This window comes from Panthera onca, chromosome A1 (genome assembly GCF_046562875.1).
Source record: "Panthera onca isolate mPanOnc1 chromosome A1, mPanOnc1 haplotype 2, whole genome shotgun sequence".
Lineage (NCBI taxonomy): Eukaryota > Metazoa > Chordata > Mammalia > Carnivora > Felidae > Panthera > Panthera onca.
This window is the reverse complement of record NC_138339.1, coordinates 43,297,556-43,316,741: the sequence shown is the minus strand read 5'-3', so window position 1 is coordinate 43,316,741 and position 19,186 is coordinate 43,297,556. Positions and strand designations below refer to the sequence as shown.

The 19,186-nt window shown below is 38.6% G+C and overlaps 1 protein-coding gene and 1 non-coding gene across 3 annotated transcripts in view; both read left to right on the top strand.

Annotated features, from left to right (window-relative positions):
• The first annotated feature begins 1,572 nt into the window (after positions 1–1,572).
• The window catches only part of DCTN4 (dynactin subunit 4), a 31,861-nt gene continuing 14,247 nt past the window's right edge, over positions 1,573–19,186 (top strand). Inside the window, exons 1-9 of one of the 2 annotated variants that reach the window (XM_060634722.3) lie at positions 1,573–1,740; positions 4,139–4,209; positions 6,731–6,909; positions 11,965–12,008; positions 14,292–14,399; positions 15,623–15,643; positions 16,091–16,164; positions 16,393–16,505; positions 17,225–17,334. In XM_060634722.3, coding sequence (XP_060490705.1) covers positions 1,606–1,740; positions 4,139–4,209; positions 6,731–6,909; positions 11,965–12,008; positions 14,292–14,399; positions 15,623–15,643; positions 16,091–16,164; positions 16,393–16,505; positions 17,225–17,334 — 855 coding nt within the window. In that variant the 5' untranslated portion in view covers positions 1,573–1,605. The remainder of the gene's footprint in view (positions 1,741–4,138; positions 4,210–6,730; positions 6,910–11,964; positions 12,009–14,291; positions 14,400–15,622; positions 15,644–16,090; positions 16,165–16,392; positions 16,506–17,224; positions 17,335–19,186) is intronic. The other variant, XM_060634723.3, reaches the window with a different exon arrangement.
• On the top strand, positions 15,259–15,362 carry LOC132682548 (U6 spliceosomal RNA). The gene has a single exon (XR_009611730.2). It is a non-coding gene; the product is annotated as a U6 spliceosomal RNA (small nuclear RNA).

Here is a 19,186-nt window from a genome sequence, read left to right as displayed (position 1 = left end):
GTAATATAAATATAATATAAATATAGGTATCCTGCCATTTGTAGCAACACAGATGAACCTGGAGGACATTACGCTATGTGAAATAAGCCAGACCCAGGAAGACAAATATTGCATGATCTCACTTATGTATGGATTCTCAAAGTCAGACTCATAGAAGCAGAGAGAATGGTTGTTGCCAATGGCTGGGGAAAGGGGGAAATGAAGAAATGTTGGCCAAGGGGTACAAAGCTGCAGTTATGCAAGGCGAATTAACTTCTGGACACCTAATGTATAACAATGTGACCATAGCTAATACTGTATATTATATCCTTGAAATTTGCCAAAAGGGTTGATCTTAAGTGTTCTCATCAGAAAAAAAGAAAAGAAAGAAAATGGTAATTATATGAGGTGATGGATATGTTAGATTGTTTGAGTTCATTATTTCACAATGTATATCAAATCACCAAGGTGTACACCTTAACTACATTTTAAATTGTCAATTATACATCAGTAAAGCTGGAAAAAAAGAAAGAAAATATGCTGGAGGCAGTATGCATAGGAGTGACGCAGGCAAGCTCTGGAGTCAGACAGAACATAGTTCCGCTGCTATTTTTGAAATCTTAGACAAGTGGTTTCAATTTTCTGAGCCTCAGTTTCCCATCATTCCCAATACAAATGATGGTACCTGGCTTTTGGAATTTGGGGGAAAATTAAACGAGACAATGTACGTAATCTTTTCATAGCGTCTTGTACTCAATAAGTGTTCAATAGATGTTAGCTAGTATTAATACTCAGTTCCATTTCTTCTCAATCACCAACTCTAATGTCAGACAAATAATACAACAGCGCAACGGGAAAAGCACGCAACTGGTGGCAGGTAACCTGGGTTCCAGTCTCTGGGTTCCAGTCTCTGCTACATTTTACATAAAATAGGTCATTTTACATAAAATAAGCCTTAGTTTATGTATTAGAAAAAAAAATGTAGCCGACACCTAGCAATAATGTTCATTCATTGATTTAATTCCTTCACTAGTAATACTTGTAGAACGCCCACAATGTAGAGTTAGTCCTAATTCTAAGTATTCGAAACCTGGAAATGAATGAGAAATGGTTTCTGTGTGGAGGAGCTCACAGTCTAGGAAATTTCCAACGAGATAATGTCTATGAAGATTTCCTACAGGTCAGTGGCAAGTGTGGTGTGACTCTTAACCTTCCGGTTCCGAAGGCACTCTGTCCCTGAGATCTTCCATCTACCTTCTGGAAGTAGGTCTGGAAGGTGAGGGCAGGAGAGGCGGTTGTAAATTAAACAAAAGAGCATCCTTTCCTTCTGGAGAAACAAGGAAAAGGAGAGCACCGGGCCAGTGTGGATTTGACCTGTGATTGCGTACCTAATGACCGAAAAGTCAGACTTCCGTCCGGGCAGCAAACGCCCACTGAAACGCTGGGGGAGAAACGGGGATTCCCAGCTGCGCACGCGCACTTTAACTTTCGCCGAGCGCCGGGCCCCCTCTAGATGGGAAACCTTACGCAGTCTCCTACGAAAGACGTAGGAAAAGCGGCGTGGAAAACGCAGGCTCTTGGGTCACGTGACGCGGCGAGAGCGTCGTTGGCTCCTCCCCCTCCAAGATGGCGTCCCTGCTGCAATCGGAGCGGGTTCTGTACCTAGTCCAGGGAGAAAAGAAGGTTCGGGCCCCGCTCTCGCAGCTTTATTTCTGCCGCTATTGTAGCGAGCTGCGGTCGCTGGAATGTGTGTCTCACGAGGTAACGCAGTCGTCCCATGAAGTGTGTGTGTTGGGGGAGGGGAGAAGGGTTCGTCCTAGTCACCGCGACTGGCGGGTAGTTATTTCCTAGCTTGGTGATTGGCTGTGTCTTCTGTCGCTCAAATTTGCTTGCGATTTAATTTGCTTATAATTTGTCATTTGGAAAGAAGGAGCGGCCTAGGGTGGGGCTGAGCTGATCTTTTGGTTCTAGAGCACCCTTTGATTGGATAGACTTGACTTTGGGGACCCTGGCCGTCTCCTGGGAGTGGGTTGGTAATTGGGTGGGTTGGGAGGAAGGTGTAAAGGTGCTTATTCAGGCTACTTGAGGGGCAAGATACAGTCTTTCCTGATTGATACCGGGTGGAGCCCGCAGGCATTCTCATTCATGCTCCTCCCATCCTGGAAGTTCTGCCCCTACTTTGGCCAGAAACTGGGCCTTCCTCTGTCTGCCCGGGCTGTGTTCTGGCTCATGCCTAGGCCTGCAGCAAGGAAGAGGTTGGGTTGGGGCAAATTGAGTGAAAAGCGCTTAGAATAAGGTCTGTCGTGTAAGAAGCTCAAAGGGTTCTATTCATGGCGCTTCTCCAGAGGGAATGGTGCTGGCCTTCGCAGGCACAAGTGGGGTTGGAAGTGGGATTGCTCAGAACGTAAAAGACCTACCCCATTTTTTTAAATTATCAAATAAAATTCCGAAACTTCTGCACCATTTGGCACATCTTGTTATTCGTTTAGTAAGCTTCGGAAATTAAAAGACAAGTAAGACAGAAATCCTGCTGTTGAGTGATTCATGATCTGGTTAAGGAAAAGCTACTGGTAACAGTTACTGTTTAGTCAGTGCTTTCTGTATGCTGTGGTTTACCTAAGGCCAATAGAATGAATACCTTTTTAAAAAACTATTTTGTAGTTAGAACAACAGGCACAATGTTTGCCCTACATCACACAGCCAAAAATTTGGGGGTGGCAGGGAGGATCAGGATTTGAAACTGCAGCCTTTCAAATCAGGATTTGAAACCCAATTCAGAGAACTTCATTGAAGATCCCTGGACTGTTAAAAGTGCATATGAAAACGTGTCCTATACTGTAAGCCATTTTACACATTATTATTAATAATAATTATCTTGTTGGGTGTATTTTTCATAGTATTAAGAATTGTCAGAGAAAGCAGTTAAATAATATGAGAGAAAAATCCATGTGTTTTCTTTCTCCGTTAGTATTTTATCTGTGTATATCTCTTTAGCGGGTCCTTTGTCTTTTAGATGTTTCCTATTCCAGCTTCACCTCCAGAATTTATTGGATTAGAGTCCCATTTGGTGGTCATTAGAGAGATCAGTCTCCATGATTTCTAAGGATCTGTTAGAGAGTCTGTCTGTGACCACAACTTTTACAGACAGACTGGTGTGTACCTGGGCGTTTGGGGTTTGGAGAAGGATGAGGCTAGTGAGGGGTGGAGGAACCCAGAAAGTTCTTGGTGAGAACCTGGGATTGGATCTGCATATGAAGGGACGGGCATAATTTGAAAAGAGCCACAGGAAGGAACAAATTATAGTTGGCCTTTTATGATGAATACGTGTAAATATTAGTTAGCAATACTGTATGTTCCTGGAGATTATTTGAGCAGCACCTTTATTTTTTCAAAGGTAGTCCTGTGTATAGCAGATGATGAAAGAAGAAGCCAATTTCTATCACCATGCTGATATTCAAATAAATCTGTGTTTACATCTGAAGGTGATTAGGGTTACTAGAATTGTCAAACAGGATCTACCTACATTAAAGAAAATAATTATTCAGACCTTAAAAAATACAATGAATTTAATTTTCTACTGTGTTTTTGAGTTAAACACAATAAGACTATCTTGCTAGCTTAGTAGTTTAATTTGCCATTTAAATATTTCCATAGTTGGCTCTAGCTGATTTTGTAAATGTTAATCTGTACTTCTGCAAATGTGTAATACTTCAGTAAGGAGAAAACTTTTAAGTCTTCCTTAACAATTTAAGTGTGGTCAAGTTATTACAGTCCATTAAAGCTAAGCAGGATGGAAGGATATTTGATCACAGCTTCACAAATTGGGTTATTTTATTTCATTAATCTGTTCCTTAGATTATCATAGAGTTCTTCTTTTACAAAGACAACTTTTAACACATCTCATACATGATACCCTGATGAAAGGGAACAGGAAAGAGCAGAAAGGAAAAATGGAAGGGTTTTAGGAAATCCAGAGGATAAGAAAAAACTTGGTTGAAGAATAAACCCTAAGCTGAAAACAGTCTAGATTCTTTGGCAGATCAGTGGTTTCTCACTTGCCACTGCAGTATATTTTAGAATTCACTATTTGGCGTAGACATATATACAAGCTAGACCGAGTGCCTTTTTCTCTGATTTTTTATTTCTTGTTTCTTTCTAGGTGGACTCCCATTATTGTCCCAGTTGCTTAGAAAATATGCCATCGGCTGAAGCCAAACTAAAAAAGAATAGGTAAGACTGGGATCCATTTTTTTTCTGTTTTCCTCAACTATTTTTTGAATAAAACACATGGAATTAACTCTCATTTTTAACTAGCTGATTTTCATTTTTTAGCATCACCTTTGCTAAAGATGAAATGTCCTTTGATTTTTTAAATTAATTTTTTATTTTAGGACAGTTTTAGACTTAAGAAGTATTGTGAAGATGGTACAGAGAATTCTATTACTTCATACACAGACTCCCCTATTGTTAACGTCTTGCATTAGTATGGTATATTTCCTTCAAATTAATGAACAGCATTGGTACTTTATTATTAAATAAATGCTATATTTTATTCAGGTTGCCTCAGTTTTTCCCTAATCTCCTTTTTATGTTCCAGGATTCTATTTAGGATACCCACATTATATTTAATAGTGATGTCTCCTTAGGCTCCTCTTGCTGTGACACTTTCTTAAACTTTTCTTGGTTTTGATGACCTTAAAGGTTTTGAGGAGTACAGGTAAGATATTTTGGAGAATGTGCTTCAAACGGAATTTGATGTTTTTCTCGTCAGCGGGGGAAATGTGTTTTAGGGAGGAAGACAACAGAGGTAAAGTGCATCTTTTGTTACATCACATCAGGGGCACATACCATCAATAGGACTTATTACTGTTGATGTTAACCTTGATCACCTGGCTTGAGCTAGTATTTTTCAGGTTTCTCTGATGTAGAGTTACTCTTTTTCTCCTTTTTTATACTGCACTCTTTGGAAGAAAAGCCACTATTACAGTCAACACTCAAATCGTAGGGAGTTATGCTTCCCCTCTGTGAGGGTTATCTACACCAATTATTTGGAATTCTTTTGCATGGAAGATTTTTCTCTCTTCCCCTATTTATTTATCTAATCATTTACTTAAAGCATGAATATTGATTTCATATACCTTAGGATATAATCCAATACTCCTTCCTTCCTTCCTTCCTTCCTTCCCTCCCTCCCTCCCTCCTTCCTTCCCTCCCTCCCTCCTTCCCTCCCTCCCTCCCTCCCTCCTTCCCTCCCTCCCTCCTTCCCTCCCTCCCTCCCTCCCTCCCTCCAGCTTTGGCCATTGGAGCTCTTTCTGTAGACTCCTATAACCCTTTTACCACCCCCACCATTGCATGGGCGGGGAGTTTGGGAGGTTGTTCATTTGTTTGAGCATTTTCTGACTTTCTGGTATTGCAAGATAATCCAGGCTCATCCCAGGACTCTGCCTCAGTCCTGAATTAGCCATTTCTCTAATTAGTCTAAAGAGTTTAAAGTCTCTTTCTCTAAAGAGTCCTGGTTCCTTTTATTAGAAAACTGGTATTAAAAACCAAGATCTGGGTAGTAGGTATGTTTGTTGCTACTGGGTGCCATTTGGTTTTTAGCTTAGCATGTATACCTCCATGGATGCGAACCGCTATTACTTATCCTTCCTGAACCCAAGAAATAGCTCCTGATGATCCAGACACTGTTTTTTGTATGCTGTCCACACATTAATTTTTATTTAATCCTCAAAATATCAGTGAGCAGTAAACAGTGGGCAGGTACTATTATTATCCTTATATGAGGATGTTATCCACATGGCAAAATACCGCATAATTAGAATTATGGAGCAGAGCTTCAGAACAAGTCCAGGAGTGGAAGTGAAATCTTAATAATCTCAGATGGTGAAAATTAAAAGCAGCAAGGCCCAGGGGCCCCTGGAGGGGAAACATTGGCTGAGCACTAGGAAGAGTAGTGCCTAAGGAGAGAGCAGAAAGCCCTGAAAATGCACTGCTTCTGAACTACTGCAGTTTGATGGCACTGTTTGGTTGCTGGGTCGGTTCTGGCACAGCACACAAGCAGTTATTTTCCAAACCCAGTTTCACAGCTTATTGTGTTGTTGCCTCCCAGGTTTCCATTGTGCAACTGCTCTTCCTCTCTCAAGGCATGAGCTGTGACATTTGTCTTCATTGGAAATCTTCGTGATCTGTACAAGCCTAAAAAGAGTCTGAAACAGTTAACCCCAGACTGTTTAACAGTGATTCCCTCTGTGGAGTAGGATTGGGTTAGGCTCTAATTCTTCAGGGACTTTGGTGCTGATTGCATTTTTTACAAAAAATAATGAACATTATTATTATAAAAATATATTAAATTTTTTTTTTAATTTTTAATGTTTTTTATTTGTTTATGAGAAAGAGAGAGAGAGCATGAGCCAGGGGAGGGGCAGAGAGTGAGGGAGACACAGAATCTGAAGCAGGCTCCAGGCTCAGAGCTGTCGGCACAGAGCCTGACGTGGGGTTCGAACTCGTGAACCACGAGATCATGACCTGAGCTAAAGTTGGACCCTTATCCGACTGAGCCACCCAGGTGCCCCTATTTTTAAAATTTTTAAACAAGGTTTTAATACTTTTTTTTATTTCTTACTGTTTGAGGGTCACTCCTTCCTTATAGTTCTCTCTTGAATTCCTAACACCTAGAACAATGTGTGGCACATGGCAGGTGCTTGATAAATATTTGTCAAATGAATGAACAGTTGTGTTTGTTGTGTTATAGGTGTGCCAACTGCTTTGACTGTCCCGGCTGTATGCACACTCTCTCCACTCGGGCAACGAGCATCTCCACACAGCTTCCAGATGACCCAGCCAAGACCACCATGAAGAAAGCCTATTACCTGGCCTGTGGATTTTGTCGCTGGACATCTAGAGATGTGGGCATGGCAGACAAATCTGTGGGTGAGTCAGGTGGACTTCAGCATGAGATTTTGTGAGATTGGCAGTGCTGTGATCGCCCACAGATTATTATTTCTGTTACCTGTGGAAGGTAGGAGCTAAATTCCGAGCTAAATCTTTCATGTTCCCAAATTCTCACATTTGTGGGCTACGATGTTTCATCTAAAACTGGGTAAACTATTTAGTTTTCTTAGAGTTAGTAAAACAGTATGGATAAATCTGACACTTTCTTAGAATCAAAATATTAATGCTCTTCATAAAAAAGAAACACTCCTGATGATGAAAGACATCATGAACAGATCTAAAAGATAAAAGTAACAAGACTAAGAAAAATATTTGGATCATATATAACAGACTAAAGGTAAATAAATAAAAATAAAGAACCCTTGTAAATCAAGGAAGAGACCCCAAAGAAACATTGGGCTAAGGATAAGAATAGCAGCTCTCAGGAGTGGAAATAAAAATGATGAATAACCAAAGTGTGTGCATGGAAGGACCCACAGTAGGGTTAAAATGATTCTCTATTTTCACAAGTCCCATCCCTCGTGTTTCCTTACCCTTGAAATATTTTAGGCCTTTCTTTTTATTTCTACTCTTTCTTTGAATATCATGAAATGCCTTGTACTATTAATATTCTGTATATGTGAGTTTTTCAGGTGTTTTTAACACTATTAGGAGTTTCTTGGGAACAAAGACTTTGTTTTGAATGTCTGAATTTTTCATTTAGTTTTCGTTGTTCAGGTGATTGGGTTTTTGTTTTCACACGCAACTTGGTGAGGTAAATTTTTTAAGTCAATAAATATGCACAAAGGTATGTTTAACTTTACCAGTAATCAGGGAAATGCAAATGAAAACTTCATTGATTTGACAAACTTTTAAAATCTGTTAATATCAAGGGTTGACAAGAATATGGGAGAATAGTCATTTCATGTACTACTGCCTTGGAGAGCAGTTTGATAACATTTATTAAATTTATTTCTTTTTATTTTTATTAAAAAAATGTATTTATTTAAAATGTATTTTTATTAAAAAAATGTATACCCAACATGAGGCTTGAACTCACAACCCCGAGATAAAGAGTCACATGTTCCTCCAACTGAGCCAGCCAGGCACCTCTATTTATATTTATTTTTATTTTAACAAAATAAATGACATTTTATTTATTTATTTAACTCCAGTACAGTTAACATACAGTATTACATTAGTTTCGGGTATATAATACAGTGATTCAACATTTCTATATATTATTCAATGCTCATCATGATAGTGTATTCTTAAATCTCCTTCACCATTTATTTTAACTTAAAGATTTTTTGTTAATGTTTGTTTATCTTTGAGAGAGAGGGACTGAGTGTGAATGGAGAAGAGGAAGGGGCAGAGAGAGAGGGAGGCACAGAATCTGAAGCAGGCTCCAGGCTCTGAGCTGTCAACACAGAGCCTGACTCAGGGCTGGAACCCACAAACCATGAGATCATGACCTGAGCCAAAGTCAGACACTTAACTGACTGAGCCACCCAGGGGCTCCACCTTCACCATTTATTAAAATTAAATTGCTTTTATTCTTCTCCCCAACAATTCCATATCCAAATATCCCGGAGCATTCAAACACATCCTCAAATGTGCATATGTAAAATGTTTGTCAGTGAAACAGAAAAACTGTTGGTTTGGACCTAAAGACCTAAGGCCCTAATTACCTCTCCATCATTTGAGTATTTCAGAGCAGAGATTGCACTTATCTTCAGTAAAGGAAACTTCCTTTATTTTTACATTTCATCTATACTCCATGGTTAACACCAGAAAGTAGAAACTGTGTACAGTCAGTTCAAAATCTTGAGTTGCTATTTAGTTTTTATAAAAACAGTAGTATTGCTAACTCCTCATTGTCTTATTTCTGAAATTGAATGAAATTTCAATTCTGAAACTTGATTTAGACTTGTTAAAAATTTGTATTTGGGGATTTTCATTAAAATTTCAGCTTACTAGTCTATGAGGAAGCCCATAACAAACTCATTATGTCAGTTGACATAACAAAAGTGAAGATGGGCTTTAAAAACTTTTTGTGTGTGAGAGAGCACGTGTGTGTGCGTGTGGGGGGGAAGTGGGGCACAGAGGGTGAAGGAGAGAGAATCTTAAGCAGGCTCTAAGCAGGGCTTTGTCTCACTACTGTGAGATCGTGGGACCTGAGCCAGAGTCAAGAGTTGGATGCTTAACCGACTGAGGCACCTGGGCACTAAAAACTTAACAGATTTTCACACACTTTAGAAGTAAATATGGATGAAGTTTCTTTAGATTCAACTCTGTTCTTAAAAATTTAAGATTTGATTCTGTGGTGTTTGCTCTTTTCGTTTAGAATGCTTGAGCTCTTGGTTGTTTTCTGACTTTGTACATGAGGTTGATAAAATACTCCTCAAAAGCAAAAGTTAACAAGTGTATCTTTAGTTCCTTAAGAATGTTCATTGGTGGATAAATATTTCCTGAAATGTGATATGTGTTAGAAAGATCCTTCCTATAGCATCTTTTTAGATCATTAGTAAATATTTGCATGGGTTTTTTTATTTTTTTTATTTTTTTTAAGTTCATTTATTTATTTTGAGAGAGAAAGAGTATGAGTCTGGGAGGGGCAGAGAGAGAGACAGAGAGAGAATCAATCCCAAGCAGGTTCTGCACTGTCAGCACAGAGCCCAATGTGGGGCTTGATCTCACGAACCATGAGATCATGACCTGAGCCGAAGTCAGATGCTTATTAACCAACTGAGCCACCTAGGCGCCCCTGTTTGTGTGTGTTTTAATGTCAGTGTGGCAAGTAAGTTGTTTGAATTTGCTTACAAATTTAAGTTAATTATGAAAAACAACCCACAGTGGCATAGTACATTTGCCCCAGTGAGTTGAAGTGTATTTTTCTACATTTGTATTTTGTGTCTTGTTATCAAATTATAGAAACAACGCCCAGAAGTCCAAATAGATTTCTCAGTGTTACTCTGTAGAGGATGTTTTATGCTTTTTAGATTATGAGCCATTAGGGTTGGAAAATTTATATTTCAGAACTCAAAACCTGTGTTTACTTCAGAAATCTTTCTTCTCTAGGGTATCTTGACAATGATAATTGAATACTAGGAGCTCTTAAAGAGTACAGACAATTTTTTCTTTCATGATGTCATTGGCGTGTGAGAAGCTCTGAAACCACTTTAGAACTATTTGTTTATTTGTAAGTAAGCCATTGTGTCTGTAAAGTGCAGAGAAATGAGATTGTTATGTTTCCCAAATTGCTCTTCAGAATAAATTACCAGTTCTAAGGAAGCAATTAGGTAAAAACATCCAGAGTTTTCAAAATATTACAACTAAAACATTGCTTTCACATAATTGTTTTTCATGTTTGTCTCAAGTAAGGCAGCCTTTAAAATACAAATATTGTACTAAAGGATGTTAATTGTTGCAGTTTCTTGCAAGAAGGTATGGTGTCACCTTCAACAAGTGTCCTTTTTGTTTTGGAGAAAGGTTATTTTTAGTTATACAAATAATACACATTCCTGTATTTATCTTCCAGCTGCAGAAATTAAACAGAACCAAAACAGTTTAAGCCCTTGTGTAGGCCTTTCCATACCGCATCCCCCTTCCTCTGCCTCCTAAAGAGAAGCAATCATCCCAGTCCTGAATTTAGAGTTTATCAGTGCCCATGCCTGTCTTTATACTTCTCCATATATGTATGTAGCCACTGCCAAATGCTTTTCAATTGGAAACAAATGGAAAAACACTGCATGCATTCTGCTACAACTTTTCTCTGTCAGCATTATGTTCGTGGTATGTAGTTGATTTATGCATGACTTACCACAGTTTACCCACTCAGTCTCTTCTGATGGACACTTAGGCTGTTTTCATTTTTTGGATTTGGACAACAGTACTGTTAGAAACATTCTTGTACATATTTCCTGAGTCACAAGAATAAAGTTTTCTCTACATAACTGAAAGTAAAATTGCTTAAGTTGTGTATATCTTTAGCGCTCCAAAATGGCTTCCCAACTTTGGTCCCACCAGTAACAAGGGTAGACTACCCATTGCTCCAGATTGTTGGCAGGTCTAGTATTGTTGGACTTCTTCCAGATTTTTCCAAACTGATGGTTATAAAGTGGTATCTCATTATGGTTTGCTTTTCAGCTTTTTTTGGTTAGCTTTATTGAGATACACAGTCACAGTTGACTCTTGAACAGTGCAGAGGTTAGAGATGTTGACCGCCCCCCCCCCCCGCCCCCCACCATGCAGTTGAAAATCTGCTATAACTTTTGACTCCAGCAAAACAACTACTAATAGCTTACTGTTGACTGGAAGTCTTACTGATAACATAAATAGTTGATTAACACATATTTTGCATGTTATATGTATTGTATACATATATATTCTTATAATAAAATAAGCTAGAGAAAAAAATACATTTACATTACTGTATTGTACTTATTGAAAAAAATCCACTTATAAGTAGACCCATGCAGTTCAAACCCATGTTGTTCAGGGGTCAGCTATATTCATTATGGTTTTACTTTTAACTTTCTGGAATAATCTTTTCCATTATGATTTGTGCGGTGTATTTCTTATGAAAGAAATTCTTCTCTAAATCAAGGTCATAGAACATACAAATTGCACAGCATTACAGGTAAGAGCAGGGTCTTAAGAATCAGACTACTTGAGTTTGAATCCTAGCTTCACCACTTACTATCTATGTGACTTTGAGCCTCAGTTTCCTCATTGGTAAAATGAGACTGATAATAAGAATGCCCATCTCAGAGGGTTATTATGAGTATAAAAGGGTATGTAATACATTTCAAATACCTGGCACAGAAACTATGCATGTGTTAGTTGTGGTGGGAGCGGTTATCTTTATCACCATCATTATTTTTAGTGAAAATTTTGTTCTGAGTGTCTTGGTTTATATAATTTATAGGACTGTTAGAAATTCTGTGATTTTATGTGTTTAAGTTGCATTATTTGGCCTGCAGATGATCTGGTTTTTATGAAAATGTAAATATTAAATTATGAAAATATGCTTAATGTTCCTTTGTCTTGCAGCTAGTGGTGGTTGGCAGGAACCCGAAAATCCTCACACGCAACGGGTGAGTGAAGTGTCATCAGAGAGAGGATGAGCTAAAAAGATGGAGGGAAAGCTGAAGATCTTCCATGTTACGGACTATGGATATGGCATATGCTTAGAAATCTGTGATGTGTTTTTTGGTATCTGTTACATATAGAAAGTGCTCTCATAAGACATTAAGTCACAATGGCTGTGTTTTCCAGTCTGACTTAAGTTCATAGAAAAACCTAGCTGTAGCTTTAGTTCTGTGGCCAGGTTGTGAATCAGAATAAGGACATAGTATGCGTTTGTTTCTGTTTGTCATGTATCCGCCAACTACGTTAAGGTTCTGTTTGTTCTCAAATGCTCTTGGAAATACCATGGACATATAGATGTCTGAACTCCTAGAAACACCACACATATAAGATGCCCTTGGACGAAGCAGTGGTTGCTGATAGAAGCACGACTCGAGCATTCTTTAACAGTTTAAAGTGAATTGATCTGTTTGGGAGGTACCCGAGCTGATTCGTTGCCGCAGAAACTCAAACATGAGAAAGAAGATGACGTGGTAGTGAAATAAAGGACTTACGGTCAGGCTGTACATTAAACAGTGACTTCTAATCACTCACCTGTGATATCAGCAAAAGTTAGAAATACCATGGATGAGAGTGTGAGGAATTGGACCTTTCACATACCCTATTGTTAGTGTAAATTAGTACAGATTTCTTGAGCTTTCAACAGCATCTATATGAACTGTGACCTACGGAAATACTTGCATTTATGCACAAAGATATGTATATTCATTGACCAGACATTTATTGAGCACTTATGTCCCAGGGGCCATGCTGAACAGTAGGGATACATGGTCCCTTTCTTTATAGAGCTGAAGTCCAATGGGGAAATAAAACTTGATCAAATTATCCCCAGATAAAGGAGAAAGGGTGATATGTGATGTGAAGGAGAAAGAAATTGTGCCATGTGAACATTTAAAGAAATTGTTTTCATCTTTATTTGTCTTAGAGAGCGGGGGACAGGGGCAGAGGGAAAGAGAGAGAGAGAATCTAAAACAGGCTCCATGCTTAGTGCAGAGCCTGATGCAGGGCTTGATCCCACGACCCTGGGATCATGACCTGAGCTGAAACCAAGAGTCAGATGCTCAACTGACTGAGCCACCTGGGCCCCTTGTGAACCTTTATTAGGGAGATTTCAGCTAGTTGAGTCCATGTCTGAGGACTGTGCTGAGCTCTGAGGACGAACAGGCACAGAAGGGAAAGAATTCAAGGCAGAGAAACAGCACATACAGAGAGCTTATAAGTGGAAGAAGCAAAACAAGTTGTAGACAAGAAGGGGAGTGTGACCAGAGCACAGCACAGTATCAGACAAATGGACAGAAGAATGTGGGGTTGGACCATGTGGGACCACTTGGACCAAGTCAGGGAGATTGAGAAGCTTTGAACTGTTTTTAAACTAAGTGCTGACAAGATCACGTTAGTGCTTCTAAGAAGTAATTGCTGCTGAACTGAAAGTGAATATCAGGAAGCCATTAAAGTCGCATCATAGGAAGTGCTTAAATACCTTAACAGATATCTGTGTTACACAATAAGATGCAGCCTTGAAAACAATGAGATCTGTTGACTGGATGAAAAGTTCCTAATACTTCTAGTCAAATAAAAAGTTATAATTTATTTCTCCTATATGAAAAGTGTTTTCAGACCTATGAAAGCTACGTATGTATACATGGGGTTTTTGTTTTAATGTAGGCAGATTGTAATATTATCATACCCATGTCTGTGTGTAAGAATGCTATCTAAGCTGATAATTGTGGATGCCTCTGGTGAGGGGAAGGGTGGACTTGGGCACAAGAGAAAAGAGAAGTATCAGTTTTTATTCTTTATGTTAAATATTGTTTGAACTTTTCACAACATATATTGCTCTTAGGATTAAAATATGTTTTAAAAATGAAAAGGTATGAGTGGTGAAGACAGTACAAGCTGTCACAGTCTTAGATGTCCTGTGGCCATGCGGAGAAAATGGGAGCAATTGTGAGGGGAAACAAGTAAAGAAGTAAAAGAATAATAAAAAGAGGGCTTGAAATTTCCAAGCCTTTTCATTGCCCGTTTCTTCCTGTTGCCACAGTTTCCATTTTAATTCTGCAAATAATTGAGAGAAATGTGATAAAGAGAAATTCTCTTTGAAGGGCAAACTTGACTACTGTAGTAATTTGTCTCCTTCATTCGTTATGTGTCCAGTCAGTGGTATTGATTAATTTTGCATATTTCCTGTTAGCTTTTTATGCAACAAATACTGCATCTTTGATTTCTTACAGATGAACAAACTGATTGAGTATTACCAGCAGCTTGCTCAGAAAGAGAAGGTTGAACGAGATCGCAAGAAACTAGCACGGCGTAGAAACTATATGCCTTTGGCTTTTTCGGTGAGGACTTGGTCCAAAAAAGGAGTGTGCATTTCATTGATCGAGGCCTGTGTGGCATGAGAACAGTGACCCTTTCGGAAATTGGCCACTGTCCTTAGATTCCTGAATGATGGGTAGCAGAGAATCCTAGTGTCTAAGTCTAGCAGTTAACGCTTTTGCCATATCACGAGTTCTATTTGAGTTCTTTCAGTTTTAAGGACATTTGTGTTCCTTTTTGCATCACTGTCCTCCCTCTCCTGATTATTCCCCACAGCTCATGTTTAATTTTGTAGGCATCACAGAACTCTTAAACAGAAAGTCAGAAGAAGGTGGGCAAGTGGTAGATTTTATTCACGTTACCCAGTAGCCCACCTTTGACATCCTGTAGTAATGGTTTTCCAGCTCTCATGATTATTTCTGGCACCTTCCTATGTTTCTCCAGTGTGAAGAACACTGACTTTTACGCAATGCATTTGGGTGGTTAAATAAATGGTAACATATGTACGTGTAATTGTTAGGAATTATTTATGGAAGTCACTGTCGACTATTTGTACTACCAATCCAGACGCAAAAGGTTAGGATTTGGCGCTTTTGTTATTGTCCCCCAAGTTTCATTTGCTGTCACAGAACAATTTCTTTTCTCCATGCTTGCTGGGGGCCCAGCAGGTTGACATTGAATACATAACATTTATTGAAGGACAGTGATGTCTCAGGCACCGTGCTAAGTGCTTTTCCCATTTTATTTAATTCTCACAAAAATCCTGTAGGGTAGTTTGACAGTTGAGGAAATGTAACTTACCATCCTGCTTCTGTATGACAATTAGTTTAAATCACTGAAACTCTAAGGGTTGGTGAGGTCCATATAAAAACCTTTAGTTTTGTGCTCGCTTTGGCAGCACATATACTAAAATTGGAACAACAGAGAAGGTTAGCACAGCCCCTGCACAAGGATAAATGCAAATTTGTGAAGCGTTCTATAAAAAAAAAACTTAGTATTTAATAAAACATTAAGACATGCAAGGCATCTACATTTGCCAGAGACTTTAATGAAGGCTAAATAAAACTTACAGAATAGTTCAGTGCTATAATCAGCATACGCACTACTATGTTTAGGAGAGGAATTTGAATTAAAGGCATTATTCTTCCAGCTTCCCTTATAACCTGCCTGCTGTATGAGTTTGCTTCTATCTTATGCTGCATTTTTTTGTCTCTGTTGCAACCTGCTGCTATTTGGGGGCCTACAGCAACACACTATTCATGTAGTGGTAAGTTCTCTTTTATGATTCTTGCTAACCCTGAAGAAGTTAGCAGGTGATCACTGGTGTTCCATGAAGACATTCATCATGTAGCTTAGACACTCCACATAGTTCTGGTCTAAGCCATAGAGCCATTGCTTAGATACTTTTAGATTAATAGTAAAAAATAAAATAAAAATCACATTTAGTTCAATTTTGCTGTACTAATATAGTTTCAGTCTCCATGTGTGATGCTTTTATTATTCTTTTAAGAATAAAATGATGTGGGGCTACAAGTTTCTTTAAAAGGAACTTTAAATTAGCTTTTTGGTTTTTTTGTTTTGTTTTGTTTTTGTTTTTTTTTTTTTTTGCTTATTTCCCTGAGCTTCTCATGCTGTCCCACCCCAAAATCTTTCTTTTGGTAAATAGGATGTATAAATACGGGATTTGTAATCGGGATTTCTGAACTCTCTTTAGGACAAATATGGTCTTGGAACGAGGCTTCAGCGACCACGAGCTGGTGCAACCATCAGTACTCTTGCCGGACTGTCGTAAGTTTGGACATTAAATGGCTTGGAGGAGAAAAGCAGGTATCAAAATGAATATTGAAGGAATGTGACGTAAAACAGTGCCTACTGGGGAAGAAGAGTCTCATGCTTAGAAAAGACCTGAGCAGAGAAAGAATGTCCTACAATAGAAGAATGCTTCAGTTATTGCTATCATAGACTTTGAATATAATCAGGTGGACCTTTGAGAAATTAGTGCTTTTTATCTTTTAGCCTTAAAGAAGGAGAGGACCAAAAAGAGATAAAGATTGAGCCAGCTCAGGCCGTGGACGAAGTAGAACCTCTACCTGAAGATTACTATACAAGGCCAGTCAATTTAACAGAAGGTAATATTTTACATTATTCTACTTTGTTTCTATTTCACATCTAATCTGCTTTGGTTACTAAATGCCTTGGATTTTGAGTTTGTTTTTTTTTAAATGGGTATTTATTTTTGAGATAGAGACAGAGTATGAGCCAGGGAGGGGTAGAGAGAGAGGGAGACACAGAATCCAAAGCAGGCTCTAGGCTCCAGGGTGTCAGGACAGAGCCTGACACAGGGCTTGAACCCATGAATTGTGAGACCATGACCTGAGCCAAAGTCGGACACTTGACCAACTGAGCCACCCAGGCACCCCTGGGTTTTGAGATTTTTAATGCCATAGCTGTTAGTAGTAAAATAAATCAAGTAGCAAGTGAGATGGATACAATCATTTGAAGAACTTTAAAAAAAATTTTTTTTTGAGAGAGAGACAGAGTGTGAGTGGGGAAAGGTTAGAGAGAGGAGGAGACACAGAATCCAAAGCCAAGCTCCAAGCTGTCAACAGAGTCCGACGGGGGGGCTCGAACTCACAAACTGTGAGACCGTGACTTGAGCTGAAGTTTGATGCTTAATTGACTGAGTCACCTAGGCACCCCTGAGGAACTTTAAAATGTCAAATTTCAATATAGTAGCTTTTTGAAGAACTATTCACAAGGGAAGTGTTGTTTCATGTGATAATTTCATATAAGCCTGATTTTGAGCAAGTCATTACAAACTAAGCCTGGTTCCTGCCTTTCATACTAGTGACCACCCTTCAGCAGCGCCTCTTGCAGCCTGACTTCCAGCCAGTCTGTGCCTCACAGCTCTATCCTCGTCACAAACATCTTCTGATCAAGCGGTCCCTGCGCTGTCGGGTAATTATTCCATTTTGTAGAGTTGCCATTTGTATAAGAGAAAAGCAAAAATAAATTAAACATTGGGATCTGACTAACATCGAAACTTTGGGGGACGTAGTAAATATAAAGAATGCTTACAGAGAATGTACTAGGTGTCTAGGCATCATTTTAAACGCCTTCAAGATAAAAATCCTTACAACTATGAGATATGGGTACTATTGTTACCCCTGTTTTATAGATGTGGAAACTGAGGTACCTACAGGTTAATAAGTTCATAGCACTAATCCCTAAGAAAATCATGAAAGAATATGTAACTTTTAGGCTAATAAAGAGGAAACGAAAAGGAGTAATAATAATTTAAAAGAAAGCAAGAAAGGAAAGACAACAGCAAAATCGAGCCTCTAGGAATTTATAACACAAACAACTGAATTTTTTCAATAAATAAATTATAAAACAAAAAAAAAAAGGGGAAAGAAACCTTTTAGATCAGTGCTATTCAGCAGAACTTCTTCTGATGATGGAAATGTTCTGTATTTGCACAGTCCAACATGGTAGCCACTAGTCGCATGTTGCTATTTAGCACCTGAAATGTGGCTGAGGTGCTAAATCTTTCAAATGACCACTTGTGACCAGTGGCTACTGTTAACAATACAGCTCTAGAAGAGATCTACCAAACATAGTATGTAGACTTCATTTAAATCCCAATTCAAACAAAACATAAGAAAGGGGCCAGGGAGCGGGGAGGAAAGGAAGAAACATTTATGAAATCTTTGGGGAGATTTAAACACTAGCTGGATTTTTGATGCTATCGAAAGAACTTGCCATGTTTTTAACGGATAAAAATAGTATTGTTATTTTTAAAAATATCTTTCAGAGATACATACCAAAACATTTATGGATGAAATGACATGATGTCTGATACTTGTTTCAAAACAATCAGGCATGGTGAATGGGTGAGAGTATAGATGAAACCAGATTGGTCATTGTTGCTAACAGGTTGCTAATTTGTTGAAGCTGTGTGACATGTACTAGGAATTTCTACTACTAATTTGTATTTTGCATATATAAGAATATTTCTATAATGAAAGAGCTCTTCAAAAAAGAAGGAAAGGGGTGCCTGGGTGGCTCAGCTGGTTGTGTCCAACCTCGGCTCAGGTCATGATCTATCAGTTTGTGAGTTCGAGCCCCACATCAGGCTCTCTGGTCTCAGCGCAGAGCCTGCTTCAGATCCTTTGTCTCCCTCTCTCTCTGCTCCTCCCCTGCTCGTGCTCTCTCTCTCTCTCTCTTTCAAAAAATAAATAACATTTAAAACAAAAAAAAAAAAAGGAAAAGATACTGGCTTCTAATTGTGAAATGAATAAGTCACTGGAATAAAAGGCACAGCATAAGGAATATAGTCAATGATGTTGTAGTAGTGCTGGATGGTGACAGACAGTGGCTACGCTTATGGTGAGCACAGCATAGCTTAAAGGGATGTTGAGTCACTACGTTGTACACTTGAAATTAATGTAGCATTGTATGTCAACTGTACTCAACAAATTTTAAAAAATAAGGAAGGAAAAGCCCATTTTAAGTATAAAGACATGTATTGATTAAAAGTAAATAGATGTAGACAGATAAACATGCTAACACTAATCTTTCTAATCAAGAAAGCAAGTGTAGCTATCTTAGTTTCAGACAGAGCAGATTTCAAAGTAAAGAAAGTTAACAGGGATAAAGAAGGGCATCACATAATGATAAAGGGGCTAATTTTCCAGGAAGACATAACAATTCTTAACATGTATATGCCTAACACTAGTGTCAAACTATGTGAGGCAAAACCTGATAGAGCTGCAGGAAGAAATAGGTGAATCCACCCTCATAGTTGACA